At 40.4% G+C, this 26,980-nt stretch overlaps 1 protein-coding gene across 9 annotated transcripts in view; it reads left to right on the top strand.

The window, feature by feature from the left end:
* Positions 1 to 24,213, top strand: part of orc3 (origin recognition complex, subunit 3) — a 90,111-nt gene extending 65,898 nt beyond the window's left edge. For all 9 annotated transcript variants that reach the window (XM_061235281.1, XM_061235297.1, XM_061235306.1 and 6 more), the window contains 8 exons: positions 5,133 to 5,212; positions 7,457 to 7,590; positions 7,939 to 8,045; positions 8,208 to 8,305; positions 11,239 to 11,380; positions 15,681 to 15,797; positions 23,371 to 23,450; positions 23,574 to 24,213. In XM_061235281.1, the coding sequence (XP_061091265.1) occupies positions 5,133 to 5,212; positions 7,457 to 7,590; positions 7,939 to 8,045; positions 8,208 to 8,305; positions 11,239 to 11,380; positions 15,681 to 15,797; positions 23,371 to 23,450; positions 23,574 to 23,679 (864 nt within the window). In that variant the 3' untranslated portion in view covers positions 23,680 to 24,213. The remainder of the gene's footprint in view (positions 1 to 5,132; positions 5,213 to 7,456; positions 7,591 to 7,938; positions 8,046 to 8,207; positions 8,306 to 11,238; positions 11,381 to 15,680; positions 15,798 to 23,370; positions 23,451 to 23,573) is intronic.
* The last annotated feature ends 2,767 nt before the right edge of the window (positions 24,214 to 26,980 follow it).

Consider the following 26,980-nt stretch of genomic DNA (forward strand, 5'->3'; position numbering starts at 1 on the left):
AACCCTGCATTGCTCCAGGGGAGGATTGTCTCCTGCTTAGTCTAATCAACTGTACGTCGCTCTGGATAAGAGCGTCTGCCAAATGCCAATAATGTAATGTAATGTAAAAGTGTCATGGCTTGGGCTTGCATGGTTGCTTCATATCTACAAAAACCAACTGCCAACTTACTGAGAAATGTGTCCAAAGTAATTGGGAGGAACTTAATTTTACAGCAAGACACCAAACACTGCCAACACGACACGGACTTCATTAGGGAGAGGTTTTCGACAGGTTTTCGACTGGCCAGGTCAATCACCAGACCTTAAGCCAATGGAGCATGCATTTCACCTGAAGAGGAGGTTGAAGGGAAAAACCCACCGAAACAAAGAGCAACTGAAAGAGACTGCAGAGAAAGCCTGGAAAAGCATCACAAAAGAAAAATGCAACTTTGGCGATGTCAATGAGTCATATCCCTTGCTTGCAATAATGGCAAGCAAGGGATATGCTACCAAATATTAAATGTTATTTACTTCACGGTCTGTTAGATAATGTCCAAACCTCACTTGCATGCAAAACAAGAAAATCGCCAGCCTCGTCATTTCGCTGTTCTGGGACCAATATACAAGAAAAATCTTTGGGTAGGGCAGAAGCACTATTCCAATGAATCCAGAAAATCGGTATGTTTTTTTTTGCGCTCTTCTACAAACTTTTTAAAGCATTTTACAGTTGCTCACCCAATTGGAACACGTCGTACTTTTAAACAGACTAGTGCCTTTTCCTAAAATCAGGTTTTCATGTGCTACAGTTGTTATTGAAATTGGTATTTTGAGAAGGAGGCCCTGTTGAAAATGAATGGTGAAAAGTTAGCTTGTCAGTTAGGAAGTGACTCTATAATTAAGGCATTGCGCAACTGTGAGCCTCGCGCCTCACGGAATATACAGATTATACAAAAGTGTGAATAGCAGGCAATGTTTTTCGTGTCATTTAGCTTGTGTGTACTTCAAAGGCATACTTTGCAATCTCGACAGGCTACAACCAAATGAGACCTGGCCCGTATCATTGCTTCCTCGTTGCTTGTACGACGTTACATCCCTGCCCATCTTCGTAAGCCAATATCAACCCCTGCTGAAAAAGACACCTTGAGCTAGGTTTTGAAACAGCTGGTTGACCAGTTTGACCAGCTCCATAGGCTAATCCCAGAATCCCAATGTGTCCAATCTCAACACCGTGTACTGTTACAGTTTTGTGTTCTTCACTATTGTCAGTCGGCTATCTCACATACGCTAATTCAGAAACATTTCTGTACATTAGTGAAACGTAGCCTATGCCATATGCCGCTTCATATATCAGTTATAAGGGAAAAATTTGACCGATTACTGAGATTACTGATCATTAATGCTGTATATATATATGCATATATGCTATAGATTTCCGGAGCACAGAGTGGAGGAGTGTTGTAGTGGAGTTAAGGAGTATGCACTTTCCAGCTAATGGGACACACTCCTTGTCATGACAGGTGTAACGCCCGCCTCCTGGCCTTTTGCGGTTGTCTAGTCTGCCCCTTGTTTCTTGTTTCCCTTTGTGTGGCCAGCAGGGGGAGCAGTGGAGATGACTAGGTGGCAGATTGGACATCCAATTGAACACACCTGTGTCTTGATAAAAAAGGTCGACTGAGGCTGTGTGGGGGTGAAGCCCCTACTTCCAGACGACCACTTGGAGGAGGGCCGAGGCGTTTGTGCTCAATTTGTTTCTATTTTTGTTCCCTTTAAGATATAAAATACTTTTGCACCGATTTTTGGGGTTGGTCTCCACTTTTGTTTGGGCTAGCCGACCAGGGTCGTAACACAGGCTATTTCTGACCACTTTTAAGATGGCAGTTAGCGCAGCTAACATTAGCTATTGATAGCTAACTATCTTGTTAGTTACTAGTAGCTAGTGATACAACTATACAAAGCTATAATTAAGCTAGTCAACTTAAATAAAAAAATGTTTTTGCACCAACTAATGTGGTACTTACCTAGCTATCTATTTATCTATACTTCAGGCTTTTGTTGCCCTGCTTTCGGATCTGATGTCGCATAATATCTAACGACCATTATGTCTGACCCTGGATAAATGGGTAACATACTTTACACCACAAAAAATGGAATAGCTGGCTAGCTCTATGCTTTTATGCTTAGCTAGCTAGTCTATATTGGCTTGGTGGTAAAGTAACGTTAACATTACTAGCTAATTGCATTAGCTAGCTACCTGTGTAACATTAAATAGGACAATTTAGCTATGATGGCAACTTCTAGCTAGCTAGCTGAGTGTTGAGTCCTGTAAAGCATATACATTAAACCAACAACAGTAGACTAGTTGTCACCGCCAAGCTTACAAAATGACATTGCCTTAATGTAACGTTATCTATAAGCAGAGCTAGCTAGTAACTATCTTCGATCATGCTGTAACGTTTGCTAGTTTGAACAGTTGAGTTAGCGTATGGTTGGTTGGTCACATGCATTTTTAAATATGGCGGGTGGTCTTTTTTTAAAAAGATTCTACATGTCCTGGAGCACCTGTTAAGACGTGATCATGAACACCACTACGTACCAACATATTTAAATAAAACAATGCACGGCCCAATGAGATTACAAAATTTCCATTTTTATCTAAAAATTTAACTTTTGAATGCAATTCACTTATGATTATCTGCTTTTATAAGTACACATATATCATTAAATATTGACTGGTTATCAACGAGTTTATACAGTTTAAAGTATTTTTAATCATGAAAAAACTGGTTTAAGCAGGTGGGTTTAATGTTGCGGCTGAATGATGTATGTAGCACACTATATTTACTTTATATCAGTGGTCACTTTATCTTGCCTTCCAAACAAGCAGATATTTTGAGGATAACTTTGTTGTATTCAAAGGTGCTAATTTGAGAAACTACAGCAACTGCGACTGACCCTGTGGAAATAATTGCTGCCACACACATACATACACATAGACTGACCTTGTGGAAATATCTGAATGTGTTTCTAAGCTGATCAGCTTTCGGCATCTAGCTTGTCTTGGGTAGCAAGTTATAGAAAGTAACTGTTCTCTTCATCTGTTCTCTTTTTGTGCTTGCTTTGTGACCTAGCTAACTAGTTAGTTTAAAACAAACTTCCGCTTGCAATGGCACAAGCCAAATGGTAGCTGAAAGTTTTGCTAAATCAGCCACCGCAATGCTTCCGGACAATTACTGTTACTTCCACTATTTCATTTTTGACTCTGTCCGGAAAGGGCAGAAAAGAATGTGGTTCAAGGGGTTAAAGGCTTGTTGGCTACTGGAACTAAATGTTGATTAATCTCAACAACTAACTTGGGTAATGCTCAGGTAAAACCCCATGCGCATCTTGCACCCGGTTGGCTCTTTAGATTTTTTATCAATGAGGATAAAAGTTCCATCCACATTGCAAAAAGTGTCCCACATTCTTGGATACTGGAATTCCTTTAGTGTTAATGTCCTGGATAGTTTTGTTCTGTACTTTGATATCTCATATTCAGGATACACTGAACGAGACAAATTGCACAGTAGAGTTATGTAAAATCTGTCATCACCCATGGTGTTGTTCACCACCAAATGAAACTCAGTGTGCAAAACACAGATTAAAAAAGGGGTCTAAATGTTAGCCACTTCTTCTTTGCAAACCCAGCTGTTGAATTTTGATGGCCAGCCAAGCCATTTAATAGTTCAAGTTATTATGACAAAATTTGCCATATTCAGTTTATTCAGAACGCAAGTGGAATATTGTAAAATGCAGATTTTGAGATAACACAAGATATCATCGGTCAGGGAAACCACTGTTTATATAGATATGATTACATTACCTTCCGGTGAAAAAAAGTCAAAAACTATGTTTTAAAGAAGAGATAATGATTGGCAAAAGCCGAAAAAAGTCAGGAAATTCACAGACCGGAATCACCGAGAACATTATCTTGACCTATGCACTGACATGGCTTCCAAAGCACAATGCAATAATATCTGCTATGGGTACTGTAGCTATGATGGTCTACTTCAAACAACATGTACCACTGGGCAGGCTGCTGAGGGTTCAATCAAATATTCTCTTTGAATCAACAACCAAATCGATTATTTTCAGAGGAACGCAGGAATTAATGAATGGTCTGTAAAAGAAATTAAGAGGTAATCTGCCAAATTATATAAGTACGATGTTCAGACAACTGTACAATAAGAGAACATCACAGCAGGGAAGATTTGTACATGTTTTTGCAGAATTTGTGATTTGATTGATTTCACTTTTAAATTGTATTAGTTTCTATTGAAAAATGTATAGTTTTATTTTAAATGCATTTCCTGTCATATTGTACAGCTTCTACTGGTTTTTTTGTTTACAGCAAACTCTTGAAAATCCCTGTGTAAATTCAGAATAAATAGAAATAATCAGAATTGTGTTGTTAGTCACCATAGTAAAGTAAAGTATTTGTTTCTTTTCTATATACAATTGCTATATACAATTGTAAATGCAATTTTCTATTGATTTTTATTATTATTATTATGTCTATCATCATTATAACATTATTATATGAGGATGATATGATTTAGCAGTGCAACCCACATTAATACATTTTGTGTGGGCTCACATAGGCATTACACATGTACTCTAAATCATTTATTAAATAAATGTACCCAGAACTGCACTAGCACTTATATTTTGAAGATGGAGCCTGAAAGCAATAGTTCACCAAACAATTATCAGCTGATTTCTCATGTCAAAAATAGTCTAATGGCAAAATGAATTCACATTCAATTCATTTTCCATACATACATGACCTTGCTCAATCACAAATTAATGGTAAAATGGTAAAGATAGGAAAGCCTTTGGGCTGAAATTAGCTGGTTCATATTTTTCCATTGGTTTTATTGATATTAAGACCTATTTAACGGTTTAACATTTAGAAATACATGTGTATATTAAGATATGGAGATATATACTGACTGAAACAAATGGATTTTGATATTCCTCTATGACTATTATTTTCATTGTCATGCCTTGAGTGTGTAGAACATCCTAGAGGGCAGTGTGTAGAACATCCTTGGTGCCCTTGTAATGCATGTGTGTTCCCCAGTACAACTCCCTAATATCATATCTGTTCATGTCAGATAAGAGAGCTGCACGTGACCTGTCTGGAGAGGAATGTGTGGGAGACTGAGGAGTATGAATCTGCCGTGCAGCTCCTCAGGTAAGTAGGTTCAAATCAATATGATTTCACATTGTATCAAATTCCGAAATATTCTTCTTTATTTCTTTTTATCTTGTTATGCATATTTATTCTGTCGCAGCTATGTTTTTTAGATGGCAATACGCTCATGCAATCCATTTATTTCCCTGCTGAATAAGTGTTGCACACAGATGATGCTGATAGATGGCCCTCTCTACTCAAAACTGAAGTGAATGTTATGATGGTGACTCCAGCATACTCCAGAGTTAATACAACCAGAGTTAATACAACCTATGTAGCAGAAAGCATCATTATTTTTGTCATAATAGTGGCTTTGAAGTGACTTAAAATGAATTTTGTTGTGGTGGACCATGCTGTAGATTTAACATATTTTGGTGACTGGGTTATGTCATGGGTAGGGCCAAAGTTTGTCTCCATCATCTGACCTGCAGGGATTTAAACTTCAATGGACATCCTCAAGGGGTCCTCGTAGGCACTCAACAGCAGAGTAAAGTGACTCTTCATACAATTGAGTTTCTGATTGAGACATATATAAACAAATAGTTGACCTCATATGGGGAGAGTCAGGTAGGAAAGTGAACATGGATGGAAGTTTAAATGCTATGTAAAGCATTTATGAAAAGTCTTTGAGCCAGTGGCCCTCAACCCTAAAATGGTGAATGTCTGCATTTATTTACCGCCTTTATCAACAACTGAATGTGGCTGCAAAAGAAGAATCTGCCCTCTAAAGCCTCTCCCCATCTTGGGTAATCTTTTGACTTTTTCCACAAAATAAATTCATGCCCCCAAGACCAACATCAGGTGTCAAACAGTTGAATTGGCACAACATGTTTACTATTTTCTTGTTTTTCATTGTTCTATTATATAGTGTATTAAGCCACCAAGGTTAAGATTGTTAAAAAAGACATCTATTTTAAAATTGACATTGCTTTGTCTTTTCTATGTAATGATAGAGGTTGGAAGTGAGTACGTGGGCTTTGTCGACGAAGCTCTCGACCCCAGAGGGTTAAAGCAGTTAATTACACAGTTATCTCTGGTCACCTGGTTTCTTGAGTCTTGAATTGGTCGCTGCTTTTAAGGAAAAAACTAAAAACAGCAGACTCTGTGGCTCTCCAAGGCCAGGATTGAGTATCAGTGCCATAAAAAGAAAAATAAATCCATAAAAAGCAGGGGTGTCCAATCTAATCCAAAAAGGGCGGGTGCCGTAAGTAGACACCCGATTGGCACAGTGTGTAGCACCGTTGATTCTCAGCAAGAAGGTCTCTCAGCTGGGCCTTTCTGTGTGGAGCTTCCATGTTCTCCCTGTTTCAGCGTGGGTTTCCCTCTGGGTACTCCATATTTTCTCTCACAGTCCAAAGTCATTAGGTACGGTTAATTTGTCTAAATTGCTGTTGCCATTCATCAAGGTACTGGCCTCAGAACTGGAGTTAGTCTCCAGGCACTGCGCTGTGGCTGCCCACTGCTCCAATGTAACGAGGATGGGTCAAATTTCATTGTTTTAGAAGGCAATTACAAGATAATTGAATTGTGATTGAAGGCAACAATTCCTTCTTGAATCATTCATTTATATTCTTTTTCCTTTTTGATGCAAGTTAAATGTCATTTAATTGCTCTCATTTGTAATGTGTCTTTAAACTTAGGTTTCAGATGTTGCTCAGTATTTCCATGTCCATGCTGCATCTCCGTTTTTTAAATTGAATTCTGGGATTTGGAGGATGTTTTGGCCATTTCAGCACAGATGCCAAAACTTAGAGATTGACACTTCGTATTTTTAATGTTTTTATTTGTAAAAATGTATCCAAAGCGCTGTACAATTGATGCTTCTTATTCACCCATTCATACACACACTCAAACTCATACACTGACGGCGATTGGATGGTATGCAAGACACCAACCAGCTTGTCTGGAGCATTTGGAGGGGGTTAGGTGTCTTGCACAGGGATACTTCGATACACCCAGGGCGGGATTGAACCGGTAACCCTCCAACTGCCAGACAACTTTTACTGAGCCAATGTCGCCCCAATTTCGTATTAATTTCCAGCAGGACATTCCTTGATCTCGTAATCAAATTTGTATGGCCTAACTTCTGTGTGAGCACCACAGTTTTTAGAGTATCAAACTGCATCTCTAAAAACTGTTGTGGTTGAATAATATTGTTATTTAACCAAATGAAGGGAAGTGTGAACACATATATCTAAGGTTGCAAACATTTGTTCTAAAATGCAACACAATACTCACTCCTAGGATACTGGCAAGGGATGAGCTACTCACAGCTTTACAAAAATGTGTTGAAATCCTGTTACCCGGAAAGACCAAGGAACTAAGGGATGCCCTGAAACAACTGCAGGATCTCAAAGACAGACTTGAACAACTTGATGGTGAGCTAAAAAATATATATATTGGCCTGCACTGCTTGTCAACATCTGTAACATACCTCTGGCCTTTAAACCCAGGAAGCCAGACTGCAGTGTTCTTTCTGCTTTCGGAGACCAATAAAAGAAAGTGTAAATGAAATGGGACATAACTGCCATAAATTGTAGTAGTGATTACATGTACTCACATGCCAGTTAATTAGGCATACTGAGGCCACACACTGCATGTACATGGAATGTGTGACTACATACAACCAAGGCTTTTGTTTCCACTATTCATTTTGTTTAAATCGTTGGGATTTTCGAAATATCTACCCCTTTTGGAGTAATGACGTTTCTCTTCCATAATTTTAGCATATGCACATCCTCTCGCTCTGGATAGGCATGTTGAGGGCAGGGCAGATGACTGCTTTTCTGAAAATGGCTTGCAGAAGAAGACTGACTTGTTCCAGCTTCAGAAGGTAGATTTATCCTACATTATTATTGACCACAGTGTAGTTGGTCTTGATTCAGTGGAGATTATGTTAGTATGTTACCTTTGATTGTGAAATAAACACTTGTTCTTTCCCAAAGACAAGAAGAAACTGTATTGTCCACCTCACTGAAGTTCCTTCTCCTTCCAGACTTTGCTGCAGATGAAGGACTCTCGTAGGACCAAGGAAAGAAGCCCATTTGAGCTGCTTAGAAATGAAACCATAGAATATATTCACAGCCTTGTCAAGTAGGTGAAATGCAACCATGCTTCCCCTTCAACATGTCAATGTAAAATACTGCTGTTTTTTAACATGAGGGAAAAAAGACTGAATTAGCTTAATTTACCTTGAGTATAATGTCAGTGCCTGTACATACGAAGTTTTTTTTTATATATATCTTGGCTCTACTGCATTTCTGCCTTTTATTAAAATGCACTTAATGTGTCACTAAAGTGGTACCAAAAAGGAAAAAAACGAACTTTTGGTGTTGGAACCCAAATTTTTTTTAAATTAATCTGCCCACTCTGTGACAATCGCCATGTCCACCCAGCCTAACAGCAAAGCTAGTGTAGGGGATTCTACGATTATCAGATCAGTCCCATTAATATCAGTCTTATTAATGATCAATTATATATTTTGATATTTCAATTTATAATTATAATTGGGGAAAAAATGTATCAGATAATTCACAATACTAAGACTACAGCTATACTTTATTACAACGGCGCATAGCGTAGTGGTTAAGGTACATGACTGGGACACGAAAGGTTGGTGGTTTGATCCTTGGTGTAGCCACAATAAGATCCGCACAGCCGTTGGGCCCTTGAGCAAGGCCTTTAACCCTGCATTGCTCCAGGGGAGGATTGTCTCCTGCTTAGTCTAATCAACTGTACGTCGCTCTGGATAAGAGCGTCTGCCAAATGCCATTAATGTAATGTAATGTAATGGGAGAGGTTGATTTCAATCAATATTCAGGCAATAACAAGAGGAACCCCCTTTTAATCCAAAAAATTATTTATTATACAATCGAGCATAACCCATTATGTCAACAATATTCATGTACAATACATAAGGCATAGTATAACAGTATTGTGCTACACAACTATGCTACTGACAATGCAATGTTTAGGTAGAGGGGGAGAGTGAAGGTGAAAGAGCTATGTGCGGAGTGCATATGCGCAACGCATGTACGATTTCAAGAGGGAATGCGTGTGAAACTTCTGAGTGAAATATGAATTTCCCAGCGTGGCCTCGTACTCAGAAAACTACACAGATTCGTGGCTAATGCTGTGATCGTAATGATGAATTGTGTGTGGCGAGTTGGTAAAAAGGAGAGAGTGGCAGCCTGCTCAATCTTGACTGTCCGACTATGTGATTGGAAAATGTGGTTATGTGTCCAGCCTGTTCTTGGCTGAACTGCACACTTCAGGTCCCTTCAGCCAGAAGTTGAAAGGTATCATCAATGCTGAGATCTCTGGCCTCTGAAAGCATCAATCATCTCATTTTCAGCATGGTATCTATCAGTCTACCTTTCTCTTCCTCCGTTCTTCTTTTGACCTTACCCTCACACTTTCCCCTCCCACCCACAAAGCAGGCAACCTTCTTTACCTGGTCTTCACAAGGAGCTGCACAACAACCAACCTCTCTAATACCACTCCCTATATCTGACCACTCCTTCATCTCTTTTTCTCTTCCACTCTCCTCTAACACCCATCCATCTCTCCCACCATCCATTGTCACCTGTCGGCGAAACCTATACCACCTGTCTACCTCCACCCTCTCGTCTGCAATCCTCTCCTCCATACCATCTATCTGCGGAGTCTTTCTCTCGACGATGCTGCTACAACCCTCATGTCCTCCCTCTCATCTTCCTTTGACTCTCTGTGTCCCCTCACCACCAAATTAGCCCGGGCCTCCCCCCCCCAGTCCTTGGCTTTCTGATGCTCTACGAGCTGTCCGAACCAAACTGTGCAGCGGAGAGAAAATGGAAAAGGTCCTGTCTCCCCAGTGATATGGCTTCGTTCCATGCCCTCCTATCATCTTTCTTTTCCTCTGTCTCTCTGGCTAAATCTTCCTTCTTTCACTCTAAAATTAACGTGGCCGCGTCTAATCCCCGCGAACTGTTTTCAACCTTCTCCTCTCTTCTGCCCTGCTTGCGGTCACTGAGGCACTCCACTGTGCTAAAGCCAAATCCCTCTCGTCTTCCTCGACCTGTCGGCCGCCTTCGATACAGTCAACCATGAGATTCTGCTCTCAACGCTGACTGGGATGGGTGTCACAGGATCTGCACTGGCATGGTTTTCCTCCTACCTCTCTGGTTGTTCCTACCAGGTCACTTGGAGGGGCTCAGTCTCTGACCCCCACCCCCTACAAACGGGAGTCCCGCAGGGCTCAGTTCTTGGTCCTCTCCTCTTCTCTCTATACACCATTCTCTTGGTTCTCTTATCTCTTCCCATGGCTTTTCTTACCATTCTTACGCTTATGACACCCAATTCTTTATTTCCTTCCCCCCCAATTCCCAGGTCACCACACAGATCTCTGCCTGCTTGGCTGATATCTCTGCGTGGATGACTTCTCACCACCTGAAGCTTAACCTTGCCTAGACTGAGCTTCTCTACTTCCCTGCAAAGTCCTCTCCAACAATCGATCTCTCACTGTGTTGAGGACTTTGTAGTAACCTCTTCCCATATGGCCAAGAATCTTGGGGTGACAGATGCAAACTTTGTGATAAAGTTAAATGAAAAGGAATAATGTTGTGTGTGCTGCGTGCTAGTTTGCTATGTTTTATTAGTGTCGCCTCATGCTTAAGAGTGCAGTGTAAACTAGCACAATGCAAGATCAAGTCGACTGCACTAATGTTACAATTCTATAAATGGCCAGTGGTTGAAGGAATCAACATGACCCTCCCTTTGTATCCTTTTTTTCTGTACACATAACATAGCTTCTATGCTAGCTTATCAGTGGCAAACAGGTTTTTATAAAAAATGAAATAAAATAAAAAATAAAAACTGATTGTCAATTTTACCCAAATGGGAAAATGGCTGAGCAGTTCTTCTTGTTCAACACCTGGTTCACTTGCCGCTCACAAGCTGGTAAACATTATTGTTGAACCTTGTGTTTACCACCAATGTTAGATTGTGTCTAAAAACTGCTGCCATTTGATGCATCCTGCTTTCCTCAGGATGCATCTGACCAGACCTGAATCCCAGCCCCTGTATGAGGTTTGTTACTGTACCTCCTCCGGAACCCTGCGGCACCACCTCAACGCCACACCACGAACCTCCCTCCAGATGGCCCTCACTCACCCTTACTGCTACCTTCAGGTACTGTGGTATGCAAATGTTTAAAATGGTCAAATTGCTGATTTTAGTGTAATGAAGTTGGCTGTATTTGTGAGCAGATTTTTCAGGAAGTAAACCAAACCTTTTAGGTTCCACTGCTTTGGGTCCAGTCACAATCCAATAGCTCAGGGAGGAAGTGGCGGGGGCTATTTATTACAAGGGCGGACGTCACTCCCGCCGCACTGTTGGAAAATGGCATGGAGGATATGTCAGATAGTCTGCAGTATGTTTAGTAGAAGGTACATATTTTGAGGACTCAACAGTTTTGAGCACCCTCAGCAAAACCATCGAGTATGTAATCAGCACTACATTTAGAGAAACTTCAGCTACTTAATGAATGTACTCTATAAGTACAGGTAAACCTCGATTTACAAACTTTCTACTTACAAATTTTAGGGACATTTTTCTGTCTAACGAATGTTCACTATAACGCAATTTTACATGGAGAAAAAAGTTTTTGCTAGGAAAAGTCAGCAGACATTGCTACTGACCCAACTCAGTGCTGCCCTCTAGTGCTTGAAATGTTTTTACTGGAATTAAACGTTTTCACTTTACCATCTACAGTAGCCTAATTTGCATTAGCACATTCAGTTTAAACTGAAATGGAGAGCGAAGCTCCAGGATTTACTCAATTTAACAGTTACTCCAGCCAAAAAGCGAAAGTCACCTCAATATGAAAATGGAGATTGCATTTAAGCATGGAAGAGAGGTAGACTTCATTTATAAACCGAACATTAAATCTGTTATAATTTTTTTCTTGATTGTTATCAACTGGAACATATCTCTATTAAATCAATGATAAATGCTGTTCAGTTTACGAAATTTTGGTTTATGTACAGTTTCTCAGAAACATAACCCCTTCGTAAATCGAGGTATGCCTGTATTTGGACTGGTACAATTTCTGTTCTTTTGGCTCTGTACTCCAGCGCATTGGATTTGAAATGAAATGGTTTCATCCCTGGTTATTTTGGAATATTTGGCTGTTCCGGAGGGTTTTTGAGCATTGACTTTGGCATCCCTGGGACTAATTTTACGAGGAAACAAGCTGTGGTTTGGCATTTTCTTTCATTTATTTATTTTGTGGCTATTACTTGTTTATGTCTGTAAGCTAATGTTAGCTGTGTCCCCATGGAATTACTTCCAAAACACATCACCAAGAAAGAATAAATTGTCTTATGAATAGCCGTATGACAGGTTATCACTTAATAATGCAGATTTTTTTCTCTTAACAAATCTGCAAGTAATCATCATATTTTTCCAAAGTAACCGTATTCTGATTACTGCTGTTTTGTTTAACTGCAACAGATTACGGTTACATGTTTTTGTGTATTAAACATGTAACATTAAATCAGTTTTTTTTTTCTTTATTGTTATCAACTGCCTGGGACATATCTCTATTAAATCAATGATAAATGCTGTTAGGTATGTATTCCGTTCCTCCCCAACTCTGCATGTTATTAGGTACACCTTTCTAGTCCTGGGTAGGACCTCTCTTTGCCCCTGGATTCTTTGTGGCATGGATTCGACAAGGTGCTGGAAACATTCCTTCTGGTCCATGTTGTGACATGATTGCTTCACGCAGTTGCTGCAGATTTGTCAGTGAAACTTTCATACTGCGAATCTCCCATTTCAACACATCCCAAAGATGCTGTATTGGATTGAGATCTGGTGACTGTGGAGGTCATTGGAGTACACTCCAAAGCACATGCAAAGCACAAAGCACATGCCATCTCAAGCTGGTTCCACCAACATTACGTGGAACCAGCTTGAGATGGCGTGTGCTTTGTGACGCGGCACATTATCCTGCTGGAAATATCTATCTGAAGACAGTGGAAGATGGTAGACAGTCAGTGGCCATAAATGGATGCAGATGGTCAGCAATAATAGTCAGGGAAGCTGTGGAATTGTCAGGGAACTACAAATTCCTCATTAATCATTTGGCGGCCACTTGAAAGGGCCGCCTCACAGTGGTCGGCAGATAAGAAAAAGAATAAAAAGGGGGTCAGTCAATCGGGGTCTTTGAGTGTGTGTGCACGCACAAGATGGTCTACTAGTCCGAAAGTAGTCCTTGATATTCAATATAAATGGTAAATGGCAGGCATTTATATAGCGCCTTTATCCAAAGCGCTGTACAAGTGATGCTTCTCCATTCACCCATTCATACACACACTCACACACCGACGGCAATTGGCTGCCAAGCAAGGCCCCGACCAGCTCGTCAGGAGCATTTGGGGGGGGGTCTTGCTCAGGGACACTTCGACACTGCCCAGGCGGGGGATCGAACCGGCAACCCTCTGACTGCCAGACGACTGCTCTCGACTACCTGAGCCATGTTGCCCCAATATCGCCATAATGCTCACTAGGAAAGGGTTAATTTCCATAAAACCTTAAAAAGGGATGTGTTGTAAGCAATATATAAATAAAGATACTTCTCGGATCATTAATCAATATGCATGGGCCTGGGGATGTCCCGCCCCTGCTTCACCTAGATAAAATTGGGTCTTTCTTTAGTTTTTGGAAGTTGGAAAGTCTGGCATTCAACATTTCATCTCTGGTCATTTTGGAATATTTGGCAGTTTTTTGGGGTTTTTGAGCATTGACTTTGGCATCCTTGGGACTAATTTTGGGAGGAAACAAGCTGTGGTTCTAATTTACTTTCATTTATTTATTTTGTGTCTTACTGGTCTATGTCACGTCATAGTTTATGGTAGCTTTACATTATTAAATTATTGCCATTTGGCAGACGCTCTTATCCAGAGCGAGTTGATTAGACTAAGCAAGAGACAATCCTTCCCTGGAGAAATGCAGGGTTAAGGGCCTTGCCCAACAGCAGTGCGGATCTTATTGTGGCTATACCGGGATTAGAACCACCGACCTTGCATGTCCCAGTCATTTACCTTAACCTCTATGCTACAGGCCGCCCCTAGTTTAGTGCATTTCTTAATCTTAATCAGCTTGTTACGAGTACCTCTTGATCCAACAGGCTGCTCTGCCTATCAAAGAATTTGGTCATTTAACTTATGGCACATGTAAATGGTAAATGGCAGGCATTTATATACCGCCTTTATCCAAAGCGCTGTACAAGTGATGCTTCTCCATTCACCCATTCATACACACACTCACACACCGATGGCTATTGGCTGCCATGCAAGGCCCCGACCAGCTCGTCAGGAGCATTTGGAGGTTAGGTGTCTTGCTCAGGGATACTTCGACACAGCCCGGGCGGGGGATCGAACCGGCAACCCTCCGACTGCCAGACGACTGCTCTTACTGCCTGAGCCATGTCGCCCCAATTTATATATTTGATAATCAAAAAATACTTGATAAAATCAAATACTTTTATTTTACATGTTGGATAAGTGAAGGGCTTTAACAGCTGACGTGCTTGTGTTTGGTATTCAGAGTGCCAAACATTTACACAAGGGTGTTAAAATAACTGGATTTGGAAATTGACCATATTTCACCTTAAACTTCACTTCCCCAACAGTATCTAAACAGTGCTGAATTTGTATTAAGGGACCTAATGTGTGCCAAGAACACATTCTCCACATTACATCATCACCGTCAGCCTGAACCATTGACACATGGGAGGATGATTCTTGTTTGCATCAAATTCTGACCAAACCATCTGCACGACACTGCAGAAATTGAATATAGTTTCTCCAATGTTCAACAGTCCAGTTTTGGTGAACCTGTGCCCACTGTAGCCTCACTTTGCTGTTTTTGCCTGTTTTGTGTTCAGATACACTCTTCTGCATGCCACTGTTGTAACGTTGGTTATTTGTGTTTCTGTTGCCTTATTGTCAACTTGAGGCAGTCTGGCCATTCTTCTCTTACCTCTCTCATTAACGATCCAATTTAGCAATTTTTCTCACTAATAAGAACTACTGCTCACTGGATGTTTTTTGTCTTCACACCATTCTTTGTGGGTTTTTAAATCAACTCTGAAAATCTGCTCTGACTTCAGAGCGTTCTGGTTTCAACGTCATGGAGTGCTCTGAAATCAGTTAATTTTCAAATGGTCAGTTAATTGTGTTAAAATTAATGTTGACGTTCGCTAATGTTAGCTAGCATTCTGTTGCTAATGTTAGTGATGTTGACAGTAGATACTGTTTAACTTACGTTGCCATTTTCATCTTTTAAAATTAGTTCAAATGAACGTTACTTAATCCATGTATAAACTAAATTAAATTTTAATATGGGTGAAAATGCTTACCACTAACTGTCCTCTACCTCCTGTGAACGCGTAGCACTAATTGGTTGTATTGGTTTTTATGCACAGAATGAGGCCCTCAGGAACGAGACCGGTGCCATCTCCAGTGCTGCCCCAGATATCTGCATTGTATACAAGCTGCACCTGGAGTGCGGTCGGCTCATCAACCTCTACGACTGGCTGGAGGTAGGGGGTTCACCACCGTATCTAACAAATTTGGGCTGTGTCAAATTGCATACTTGTGTTCTTATAAGCTTAACTTACAAGTGCACATATAAGTCAACGACTTAAAACATGTTAAAAAAACAGAATCACGGACGGAATCACAGAATTGAGAATTTTAAAAACACAGATTCCATAGGGCCCTACATTAAGTCAGTGCTAAAAGCTGACTGGAGATTTGAAAATATGCCCCTTTGGTACGTTTCAACAACAAAATTAAAAAATTAAAAATAATCCGTTTTTGCACATTCAAGTCAGGATTGGCTATGGGGCTAGGTCAACCAAGACATCCAAACTGATCACTTTAAGGGAAACATCGGCGTTCCATTTGCTGATAATTGTGTCATCTCTTCATGAGTACTGGAGTCAAAAAAAGACTGGGTAGTTGAAAGCAAGTAGTATTGCTACCATATCTCCTGTTATACTGTAACATTAATCGCCTCTTTTTAGATCTGTGCTCATGAAGGAAAGGACATTCTCTTCCTCATCGCAATCACCTCCAGTAAAAACTGTCTAAGATTTTTTGGTTTTTGTCTACCTTCTCTCCTTGATATTATCCCTAAATGTCACAAAGGAAGTATCTGTGTTTACTGACTGTTTTGCAAGCTAGTGAAGTTAGCTAAATTACCATGTTGTCATGCACATCAATGTCATCAATCTAACGTTATTAATAAACAAGTGAAGTCATTATTTTTCAATGGTGACTAATAAGTCATGTAACGTTACAATGTTACGTTCATATGCTACGTTTAAACTTACCTACTCACTGCTTAAAGGTACAATAGATAATGTTGGACTCCTAACGGTCAAGAGAGGAATTTCAGCAACAAACACCCTCAAACCACAACATGCACTGTTTTGGAAAGTTGACCAACTCAACCTAGCCTGTAGTGTTCTAGTAAGAAAATGTTTGCCGAACAGGTAACTTTATGAAATGTTGACTTTAGTGTGCTGCACAACACAAAACGATACCTGTTCATAATCGGTAGCAACAAGCAAATTAGCTATTAGTAAGCTTGCCGAATTTACAAATATCCACCTGAGACACAACGCGTGTAACGCTCGCTCCTATGTTCGTACTATGGCTAATTTGCTTATTGCTACCGATAGGGAACTGGTATTGTTTTAGAACTAGATATGTAGTCTTCGCTTGGAAATAAAGCAATAGTATCCAGAATTTTAGTGAAAGCTTGTCTGGGGTGTAATTTGGGCAGCTACACACAATCCAAATTAGCCCCCACGCCCTTGGCTGTGGCAATTAGAACCATTTTTCAACCAATGAGCTTGAATTATTGTATCGCTGTGCAATGTTTTGGCACAGAGTGACGGCCCGTCAACTGTATATTTTGAAAGCGTAATTTAAGGACTATAAAGACAGGCAGAGGGTGAGTCAGTGAGCCTTTTTCAACGATAGGAAGGGATTTACAATGGTCTTGTAACAATGTTTTAACACAAAAATCTTACCTATTGTCCCTTTAAGTTAATATAAAAATAAATGTACTTACTGACAAGATGAGGTGATAACGCAGTTTGTAACAAGGTTAGTTAGCTTACTAAATAAGAAATGGTGTCCAGCTAGATAACATTAGCTTGTGATAGCGTAAACTCAGTCTTCTGAACACCAAGCTGGCTCACCATGCACCATACACCAGCATACACCAACATGCACCATGTACAAGTCACATACATGATCCATTTCAACATTCAGTGGCATGGTAATAGTGCTCCACTGTGATATTGTGGTTGGGAAGCTGTTGCTAATGAGAGACTATGAACCAGGCAGGCTTGTACTGCAGTGTTCGGACCATGGTGAGCGAACAAGGTCTTCCTAACACAGGGATGTTGTGCAATTATTTATTGTTTTCTCTATAATTATTGGTCCACTTCACATCAATCAAAGTGTTTTAGTGTCTAAGATTAACATCTGGTGGAAGCGACCGCTTCCCTGTGTTCTGTTCGGAACACAGTGAGTTTCCATTAGTTGGAAGAGTCTTGTGTTGAACGTCACTCCACTCATACTGATCTCAGACCTGCTGTTTTTCTATAGTGCGTTCACGTTTTAACCAACAGATATTGCTGGTGAGCTTTCCACCCAAGCTGTTTTTCCCAGTGTTTTTCCAACTGAGCAGTTTTTTTATTTTCTTTTTTTAATTAAGTTATTTTTTCCAATTTTTCCCTTTCTCTCCCAATTTGGTAGCCAATTAAGCCCGATGCACTTGTAAGTCGCTTTGGATTAAAAGCGTCTGCCAAATGACTAAAATGTAAATGTAAATATCAAATCCAATTAGTGCCAGCTAGGGATACACCACCGCCTTATGGCCCCGTCCCTCGCCGGTCAGTAGGATCTTGCAACCCTGAGAGCGACACGCCTTCTCCAAGCAGTCTCGTCTCAATTAGACCGTTACTCCAAGGCGCTCCGGGGCCCTGTATGCGGCGATCCCTACTAACCCTGCCAAGTCCCTCCCCTGGGGCAGCGAGCCAATTATGACATTCCATGAGAGCCGGCCAAACTTGGCTTTCGGCAGGACCAGGTATCGAACCCCGGTCCTCGTGTGCAACTGCAACGAAGTGCAACCGCAAGTCTGCTCCATCTTAGCCTGTTGCGCCACTGGTGCTGATCTCTATGTGGCTGGTGGCCTCTGGAACTGCCAGTCGGCTATCCAGAAAGAAGACTTAATATCTGCCTATGCCTCTCATCTCAACCTCGACTTCCTTGCTCTGACAGAAACGTGGTTCTCACCAGAGAACACAGACACCCTAGCTGCTCTTTCCTCTGCCTTTTTCCGACACACCCTTACTCACTGGCAGAGGAGGTGGCACATGTCTCCTAATCTCATCCTCATGGAGAGGAGTATTGTTGTCTATAGCACTCCAGGTCCTCTGGGGAGCTTCTTGGATGAGATGGACATCCTGCTTAGCTCCTGACCAGACGATGGCACTCCCCTGACCCTCCTGGGTGACTTCACCCTGAACTCGGGAGTCCATTCAGTCCACCTTCCTCTCCCTCGTGTCCTCCTTTGACCTCACCCTCACACATTCTCATCCCTCCGACAAGGCAGGCAACCTTCTTGACCTGGTTTTCACAAGGTGCTGCATGACAACCAACCTCCATATATCTGACCATTCCTCCTTCTCTTTTTCTCTCCCACTCTCCTCGAACACTCATCTATCCCACCCACTGTCACCTGTCAGGCACAACCTACACTACCTGTCTACCTCCACCCTCTCCTCTGTAATCCTCTCTTCCCTACCATCTGTGGAGTGTTTCTCGCAGCTGTCTCCAGATGATGCTGTTAGTACCTTCTTGTATCTTTCTTCTTCCTTTGACTCTCTGTGTCCCCTCGCTACCAAACCTGCTCTTGATCTCCCTTCTTCCTTCCCTATCTAAAACTCTGTTGTTTTCTGTTCTCAACTGTCAGCTTATATGCTCCAGAACAATCTTCAGGATCCCAACCAGTCTGGCTTCAAGAGAGGCGACTCCGCTGAGACCTCCCTACCCCTGGTCACTTGACGCACTCCACTCTTCCTCAACATGTTGGCTGCCTTTGATACGGTCAACCATTAGATTCTCCTCTCATCGATGATAGGGAATGGGTGTCACAAGATCCAGAGACCTCTCTGGTTGTTCCTACCAGGTGACTTGGAGGGGCTCAGTCTGACCCATGAACTGGAGTTCTTGGTCCTCTCCTCTTCTCTATACACCATAGCTCTTGGTTCTGTTTTCTCTTCCCATGGCTTTTCTTACCAATCGTATGCTGATGACACTCAACTCTTTTCTTTCCTTATCTCCCAACACCCAGGTCACCACACAGATCTCTGCCTGCTTGGCTGATATCTCTGCGTGGATGACCTCCCACCACCTGTAGCTTAACCTTGGCAAGACTGAGTTTTTCTATGTCCCTGCTATGTCCTCTCTGACATCAATGGTCTGATTTTCATTTAAGTTACAATAATGAACAAACACAATCTGTTTTAACTATTAACTCAGATATTATTGTATTGTTCTTTTCCATATTCAATACATCAATCAAACATTCACAGTATAGGTTGGAAAAGGTTTGTGAACCCCTAGGATAATGGCCTAATGAGATATGAACCATGCTCAGATCTCAGAAGACCTACGAGCAATAATTGTTGATTTGCATAAAGCTGAAAAGGGTTACAAAGTAATCTCAAAGAATTTTGATATTTATCAGTCCACAGTTAGACAAATTGTCCATAAATGGTGACAATTTAGTATTCTGGCTACTCTCCCTAGAAGTGGGCACCCAGCCAAGCTGACTCAATGCAGAAGGCACAATGAGGTAAAAAGAACCCTAGAGTAACTGCTAAAGGCTTGAAGGAATCATTGGATCTAGTTAACATCTCTGTTCATGAGCCTACCATACACTAAATATTGAATATAGAGTGAATTGTTTAGAAGAACATGCAGCACTATATATGGCATATTAAGGGCACCACATACCAACATGAAATCATCATCCCAACGGTGAAGTATGGTGGAGGGAGCATCATGCTTTGTGGCTGCTTTGCTGCCTGTACAGTTTGCCATTATCAAGGGGAAAATGAATAACCAAGTTTATTATTATAATATTAATAATTATAATAGCTTTATTTGTATAGCATCTTTCATGCAGACTGCAGCTCAAAGTGCTTAACAGGAAAAATACAAACATCAAGGCAAAAACAGAGGAAAAACACAGCAATCATAATCAGTTATAAAGGTTTAAAACAGAAACAAGGATAATAAAAATAGAAAGAATTTAAATTAAAACATAAAAACAGGGAGCATAAAATAGAAAAAGAACAATGTGTATTGAAATGAAAACCCAAATAAAATACTATAAAAGAGTCAATAAGTAATAAGTAAAATAAGTAAAACAAATAAAAGAGTATAGTAAAAAAAAATTGTATGAAAGAGTCAATAAGTAGTAGGTAAAAATAAAAATGTATTAAAAGCCAAATTAAAAAGGAAAGTTTTGAGCTGCTTTTTAAAAATTGTCTGCTATACTAATGTTTTATGGGAGAGTGTTCCGGAGTTTTGGTGCATAATAGCAGAAAGCACTCTCACCACTTTTTTTTTATGTTTAACCACAGGTACATTAAGTAAGTCCGCTGTGGATGATCTAAGTGCTCGAGTTGGTACATAAGGTGATAGGTGATCTTTAATATAAAAAGGTGCTAGGCCATTTAAAGCTTTATATAGAAGTAATAAGACTTTAAAATCAACTCTAAAAGAAACTGGAAGTCAGTGCAGAGCTGCAAGCATGGGTGTAATTTGTTCCCTTTTTTGTTGACCAGGCAGTCCTGGTCAACTTGTCTATGTGGGATTTTAAATTGTCTGTTTAGCCAGGCTTCCAATCTTTGCTTGCAGCTTGTCTCTTTTTGACTTGGGGCCCACGAGGAGTACCTCTGTCTTTTCTTCATTTAATTTCAAGAAGTTTTTTTCTATCGATTTATTTATGTCGGCTACAAGAACGCTCATGGCATTTCGGTCATCTGGCTCAATGGAGACATACAGCTATGTATCATCAGCATAACAATGGAATTTCACATTGTGATGCTGGATAATCTTGCCTAAAGGAAGCATGTACAAGGAGAATAAAAGTGGTCCTAGAATGCTCCCCTGTGCTGTGCCACAGTTTGCGTCTATTGGCTCAGAGACATTGTCACCACGTTGCATGAAAAAACTTTCTTTCCGTTACATAGGTATGGAACCATTTTAGCACGCTACCAGACCCACTTCTCGAGGCGGTGAATTCAAATGTTGTCGTCTATATCGAAAGCAGCACTCAATTCGAGCAGGACAAGAACAGAAACATTATTATCAACATTTTGTATTCTACTGGATAATGTGAGGATAATGTGAGGATGGCTGTCCTCCAGCTTAAACTCAGTACAAGCTGGGTGATGCAGCAGGACAATGACCCTAAACATCTAAGTAAATATACTTCAGAATGGGTTGGTTCAAAAAAAGAAAACACAGCTTTTGGAATGGCCCAGTCAGAGCCCAGACCTTAACCCAATAGAGATGCTGTTTACACCAGACATCCTCAGAATATAGCTGAGATTATGTGGTTCTGTAAGGTTGAATGGTTCAAAATTCCTCCTGAACATTATGCAGGTCTGATCCACAGCTACTCTTAAGCACTTGCTTGAGGTTATTGCTGCCAAAGGAGGTTCAGCCAGTTAAATCCAAGGGTTTAACGCCACATAGGGATTGAAAATCCAAGGGTTTAACACACTAGTAAATCACACTAGGCCTCGGAACCTTACTGTCCTCTCAGGTCCTCTTCAAACCTGTACTTGTATTTGATCAGCACTTCGTTGTACATCGCTCTGGATAAGAGCGTCTGCTAAATGCCTTGTAATGTAATGGAATGGTTTGCTTACTTTTTCCACCCGCACTGTGAATGTTTAATGGGTATGTTCAATAAAGACATGACAGATTATAATTGTGTGTTATTAGCTTCAGTACATTGTGTTTGTCTATACTTGTGACTTGAATGAAGATCAGGTCACATTTTATGACCAATTAATGCAGAAAACCAGGAAATTCTAAAGGGTTCACATACTTGCCACTACACACTTGCCGACCACTTTATTAGGAACATTTTTGCTTTATTACACCTACTTATTCATTCAATTATCTAATCAGCCAATTGTGTGCCAGCAGTGCAATGCATACAATCATGTAGATATGGGTCAGGAGCTTCAGTGAATGTTCACATCAACCATCAGAATGGGGTGAAAATGTGATCGAAGTGACTTTGACAGTGGCATGATTGTTGGTGGCAGACAGGGTGGTTTGAGTATCTCAGAAACTCAAAGCTGAGAGGAGAATAGCATCTCTGACCACACAACGCATCATAACTCTAAAGTGGATAGCTACAGCAGTAGTCTCAAAAAAAGTCTCAAAAATAAGTAATACATAAGTGCTCAGTTAGTGTGTATATAGCAGGGATCATCAAATTGTGGTCCTTGAGTGCTGAGAACTGCTGATTTTACATCAACCCTTTACTTGAGAGTCAAATGTACAATTTGGCCAATCAATAGCACTAATTGTTCAGTTAATTAACTGGGGAAAAAAGAAAAGTGGTCCAAGATTTGATCCGTGCTGTAACGTGACATATCATGTGTAAATTTGGAATCTCCTTCTGAAACCTGATGAAATTATTTACTAAATTTACCTGATGTGTTTGGGTCGAAAATCCCAATTTTTTATTGTTGCTTAGCTTTTCCTTGGGAAGCTTTAATTCCTTTGGATATTGAAGCCATTTTTATCATCCTTTATTGATATATTCAAAAATACTACTTTCATGGGTCCTTGAATTTGAGAGAGTTTGACCTCAAAAAACTTAATAAATGAATACAAATTAATAAATAGGTGGCATGGGCAAGTTGTGTAGGAACCTTGTAGGGAAGAACAATATGGGGGATAAAGCTGGAAAGAAAGGACTCCTTCACCTGCCTTCAGAATCCAGAAACTGATTTGGAATGTGACTGTATCTTATGCATTCTGTATCTGTCTTTCAAGGCTTACTCCACTGTGGTCATAGCTGCGGAGGGAGAGGACCCTGACCCCAGTGAAAAGGAAAACGTTGATGAAATTAGACAGTATCCTTTTTCTTGCAGCCCAACTGCACGCAGGCTAAAAGTTGGCTAGAGTTCAGAGTAAAGATGCATCTGCAAGTGAAAATGCACATAATACCAGCTGCTACACCTTAACCTACTTTTCAGTGCTTGTTTTATTCGTGCTGTATCTGAGCTGGAATTCCTGGGGTTCGTCAAATCCACCAAGCAGAAAACCGACCATGTGGCTCGACTGACCTGGGGAGGCTGCTGATACACCCTTCTTTGCATTGGGTTTTTGGGACAGAGCTCTATGCATAATCTATACAATTTCTAATAGAAATGTCCATGTGCAAGTATCTTGTGAAATTGAGGACTTTATGCAAAAATTAGTAGAAGTATCCAAATATTGCACTTTTCTTTTTGGCGTTTCACATAGTTTGATCTATAAATTCCTTTATAGATTTCTACCCTTGTGTACAGTCGGAAGGAGCATGATGGAGCATGTTGGAGCACGTCAGTTGAAAGCTGAGTTAAAAACTGAGGAGGCAGAAAACATCTGATTAGACTGATTAATGGTCTCAACTTGGTTAAGTAAATTTAATTGATTAATAATCGGATCTTGAAGCTCAGGTTAGACTGAACTTCTTAATGGAAAATACAAGCAATTGGATGGACTATGTTACCCTTTACCATACTTTTCACACATTCAGTCATTACACTACTGACAATATTGACTTTCACCCCCCACATTTGTCTTGTCTTTTTGTTCATTTTGCTTAATTAAATAAATCTCTTTTTAATCTAATTTCCCTGTGTGGTCTCCCTCCTTTTGTCATGGCCTTACCAGTCGAGTCTGTTATGTATTGGGATATTGGTGGTGGGCCCTATAGGGGATATGCCCCTACGCAGTATGTGTAGAGTTGTGAGGATTGATAATTAAGATGTTTCCATCTTAATAATCCTCATGTATGGCTCCAATTAACTCTAAACAGGAATAAGTTTTTTATGACTTTTATATGTTTTTTCCTTGAATTGTAATTATTTTCCGAGTTATGTCTCTTTAAAAAACTGAAATAATAGCAAAAAATGCACTCGCGCATTTTAGAGCATTTCCAGTAGCCTGTGAATCCTGGGAATCATCTAATCATTTAATTGGTGAGGGTGTACATCTGCACCCCCAGATTCAGGAAATGTGTTGATCCCTGTTGGCTCTAAGCCTGAAAAAATTAATGTATAGATGAAGAAATTCTTGTTTCTTCTTCTTAATTATAACTATGTTCACTGCTGGTACGCATTCAGGAAAGAAAGAGTTACTGAAAATTTGAGGGTGCAAGACAAGTTCAGCTTACATGCTTACATTATGAGTCACATGACTCACATACGGTTCTTAAAAAATAGAATGGTTATTTATTTTATTTTATTTCTTGATATATCAATTACCTACCACACCAGACCTGAGGTTTTGGCAAGCCTTTTTCTCCAGCCGTCTTGAGAATACCACATTGCCCCAGGCGTGGTAGGTCATTGATATATGAATAAAGAAATGAAATAGCCACTATGTTTTTATGTGCCCGTTTTTATGCTTCTTCAGTTGTCACACACTTGATTTCATAATCAAAATATGTCTTCTACACTTCTGGTTTCTATAGCTTCAATTAGCATAGGAATCATGATGAATTTCTATAGCCATACTGTTGTTTAGGCAGCACCATTCTGAGACTTGACTCAGACTCGAGCTCAGAGACTTGAGTCTTGACTTGGACTTGCATTTGATGACTTGTGAACATCTCTTCCTTATATCCCTGTCCAGCTTCGCAAACAAATATCAAGACCCTGCAAAAAAAAAAAAAAACACCTTGAGCTAGGTTTTGAAACAGCTGGTTAGAGCAGTTAGACCAGCTCCATAGGCTAATCCCAGAATCCCAATGTGTCCGATCTGAACACCGTGTTCTGTAACAGTTTTATGTTCTTGGCTACTGTCAGTTGCATCCCGCATACAGTTGTGTTCAAGAAAATAGCAGTACAACATCAGTAATCTGATGAACCACTGTTATTAGTAGGAGTGATATGCATGGCAAATACTTTACTTGTAGATGTAGTAGTGTAATAGAAAAATAACAGACCCAACTGTCATGACATGCACGCTGCTTGTTCTGAGTAATTGACTCATTCATTGAAAGGGGTATGTTCAAAATAATAGCAGTGTGGAGTTTAATTAGAGAATTCATTCATTCTGTGAAAAAACTGGTGTCACTAATAATATCAGCAAGAAGCCCCCATAAAGCACCATTGTTGAAAAAACGGCATGTGCAGAATCGTTTAAAATTTCCCAAGGAACACATTGATTGGCCCAAAGAGAAATGGCGTAACATTCTGTGGACTGATGAGAGTAAAAAAATTTTTTTCGGGTCTAGTGGTCGTTGACTGTATGTCAGACGGCCCCGGGTACTAAATTCAAGCCACAGTACACTGTGAAGACAGTAAAGCATGGTGGCGCAAAAATCATGGTATGGTATACGAACCCAGTGTTGGGTTCGTATACCAGGGATCATGTATCAGTTTGAATACATCAAAATACTTGAAGAGATTATGTTGCCGTATGCCGAAGAGGAAATGCCCCTGAAATGGGTGTTTCAACAAGACATCTTGGTAAGCAAGCAACATCTTGGTTCCAGACAAAAAGGATTGAGATAATGGAGTGGCCAGCTCAATCAGTTATCAATAACTGAATATTAGTTCAGTAATTTAAAGTGAAGTTAAATCTTGAAAACTGTCTTCAGTTTATACAGTTTGAAGAGAGTTTGAAGAGAAAAATGTTGACACTGCCATTTTTTTAATAGAATAATATTCTTTTTCTTCGCTTCCTATAAAATAATAATGCAGACTTGATCAAATTTGCTAATGCTTTGATTTGGAATTGAATGTGTAATGTCTCCACTACATTTGCAATATTGAACTATATTGAACATAGAAGTGCATTTTTTCCACTAGGCGCATGTAGTTGTTGAAGACCGTCCAGAGAGCTTAAGTATTGTATCTGTTTTTTGCGTGTGAGCATTAGGTATTAAGGAAACCTTGTGAGTTTATCAGCTGTGGTAGATTTGTTAGTCAGATTGCCGTGTTAGTTAGACCAGGAGTGTTGCATTTTGTTATTAGTTAGCAAATCTAGTGCGTTTTCCACCAGCCGCTGGCAGTTTCGCTCGCTACTGTTATTCTGATTAGGTGATCAGAATCAGTTAGATACTTTGGACACTGCAATTGTTAGGGAAATTATTAGATCGCTAGATTGCATTGGTAATTAGCAGTTTATATAGGTGTGCTCAGAGCAATGCTAGCGTGGCATGGTATGGTGTGTCAGTACCCCATTACAGTCTCTCTCCCCTACAAAATGCGCTTCCAGCGACGTGGCCCTCCACGGCAACGGAACCCCATCAACCTCTGCTACCCCTCACTGACCCCCTGTGACAACTTCACAGTTGCAGGGGGGCTATGGAACTGCCAATCTGCCACACGGAAGGCTGACTTCATTACTGGTTATGCCTCCCTCCTGTCCCTACAGTTCCTTGCCTTCA

This window comes from Conger conger, chromosome 1 (assembly GCF_963514075.1).
Source record: "Conger conger chromosome 1, fConCon1.1, whole genome shotgun sequence".
Lineage (NCBI taxonomy): Eukaryota > Metazoa > Chordata > Actinopteri > Anguilliformes > Congridae > Conger > Conger conger.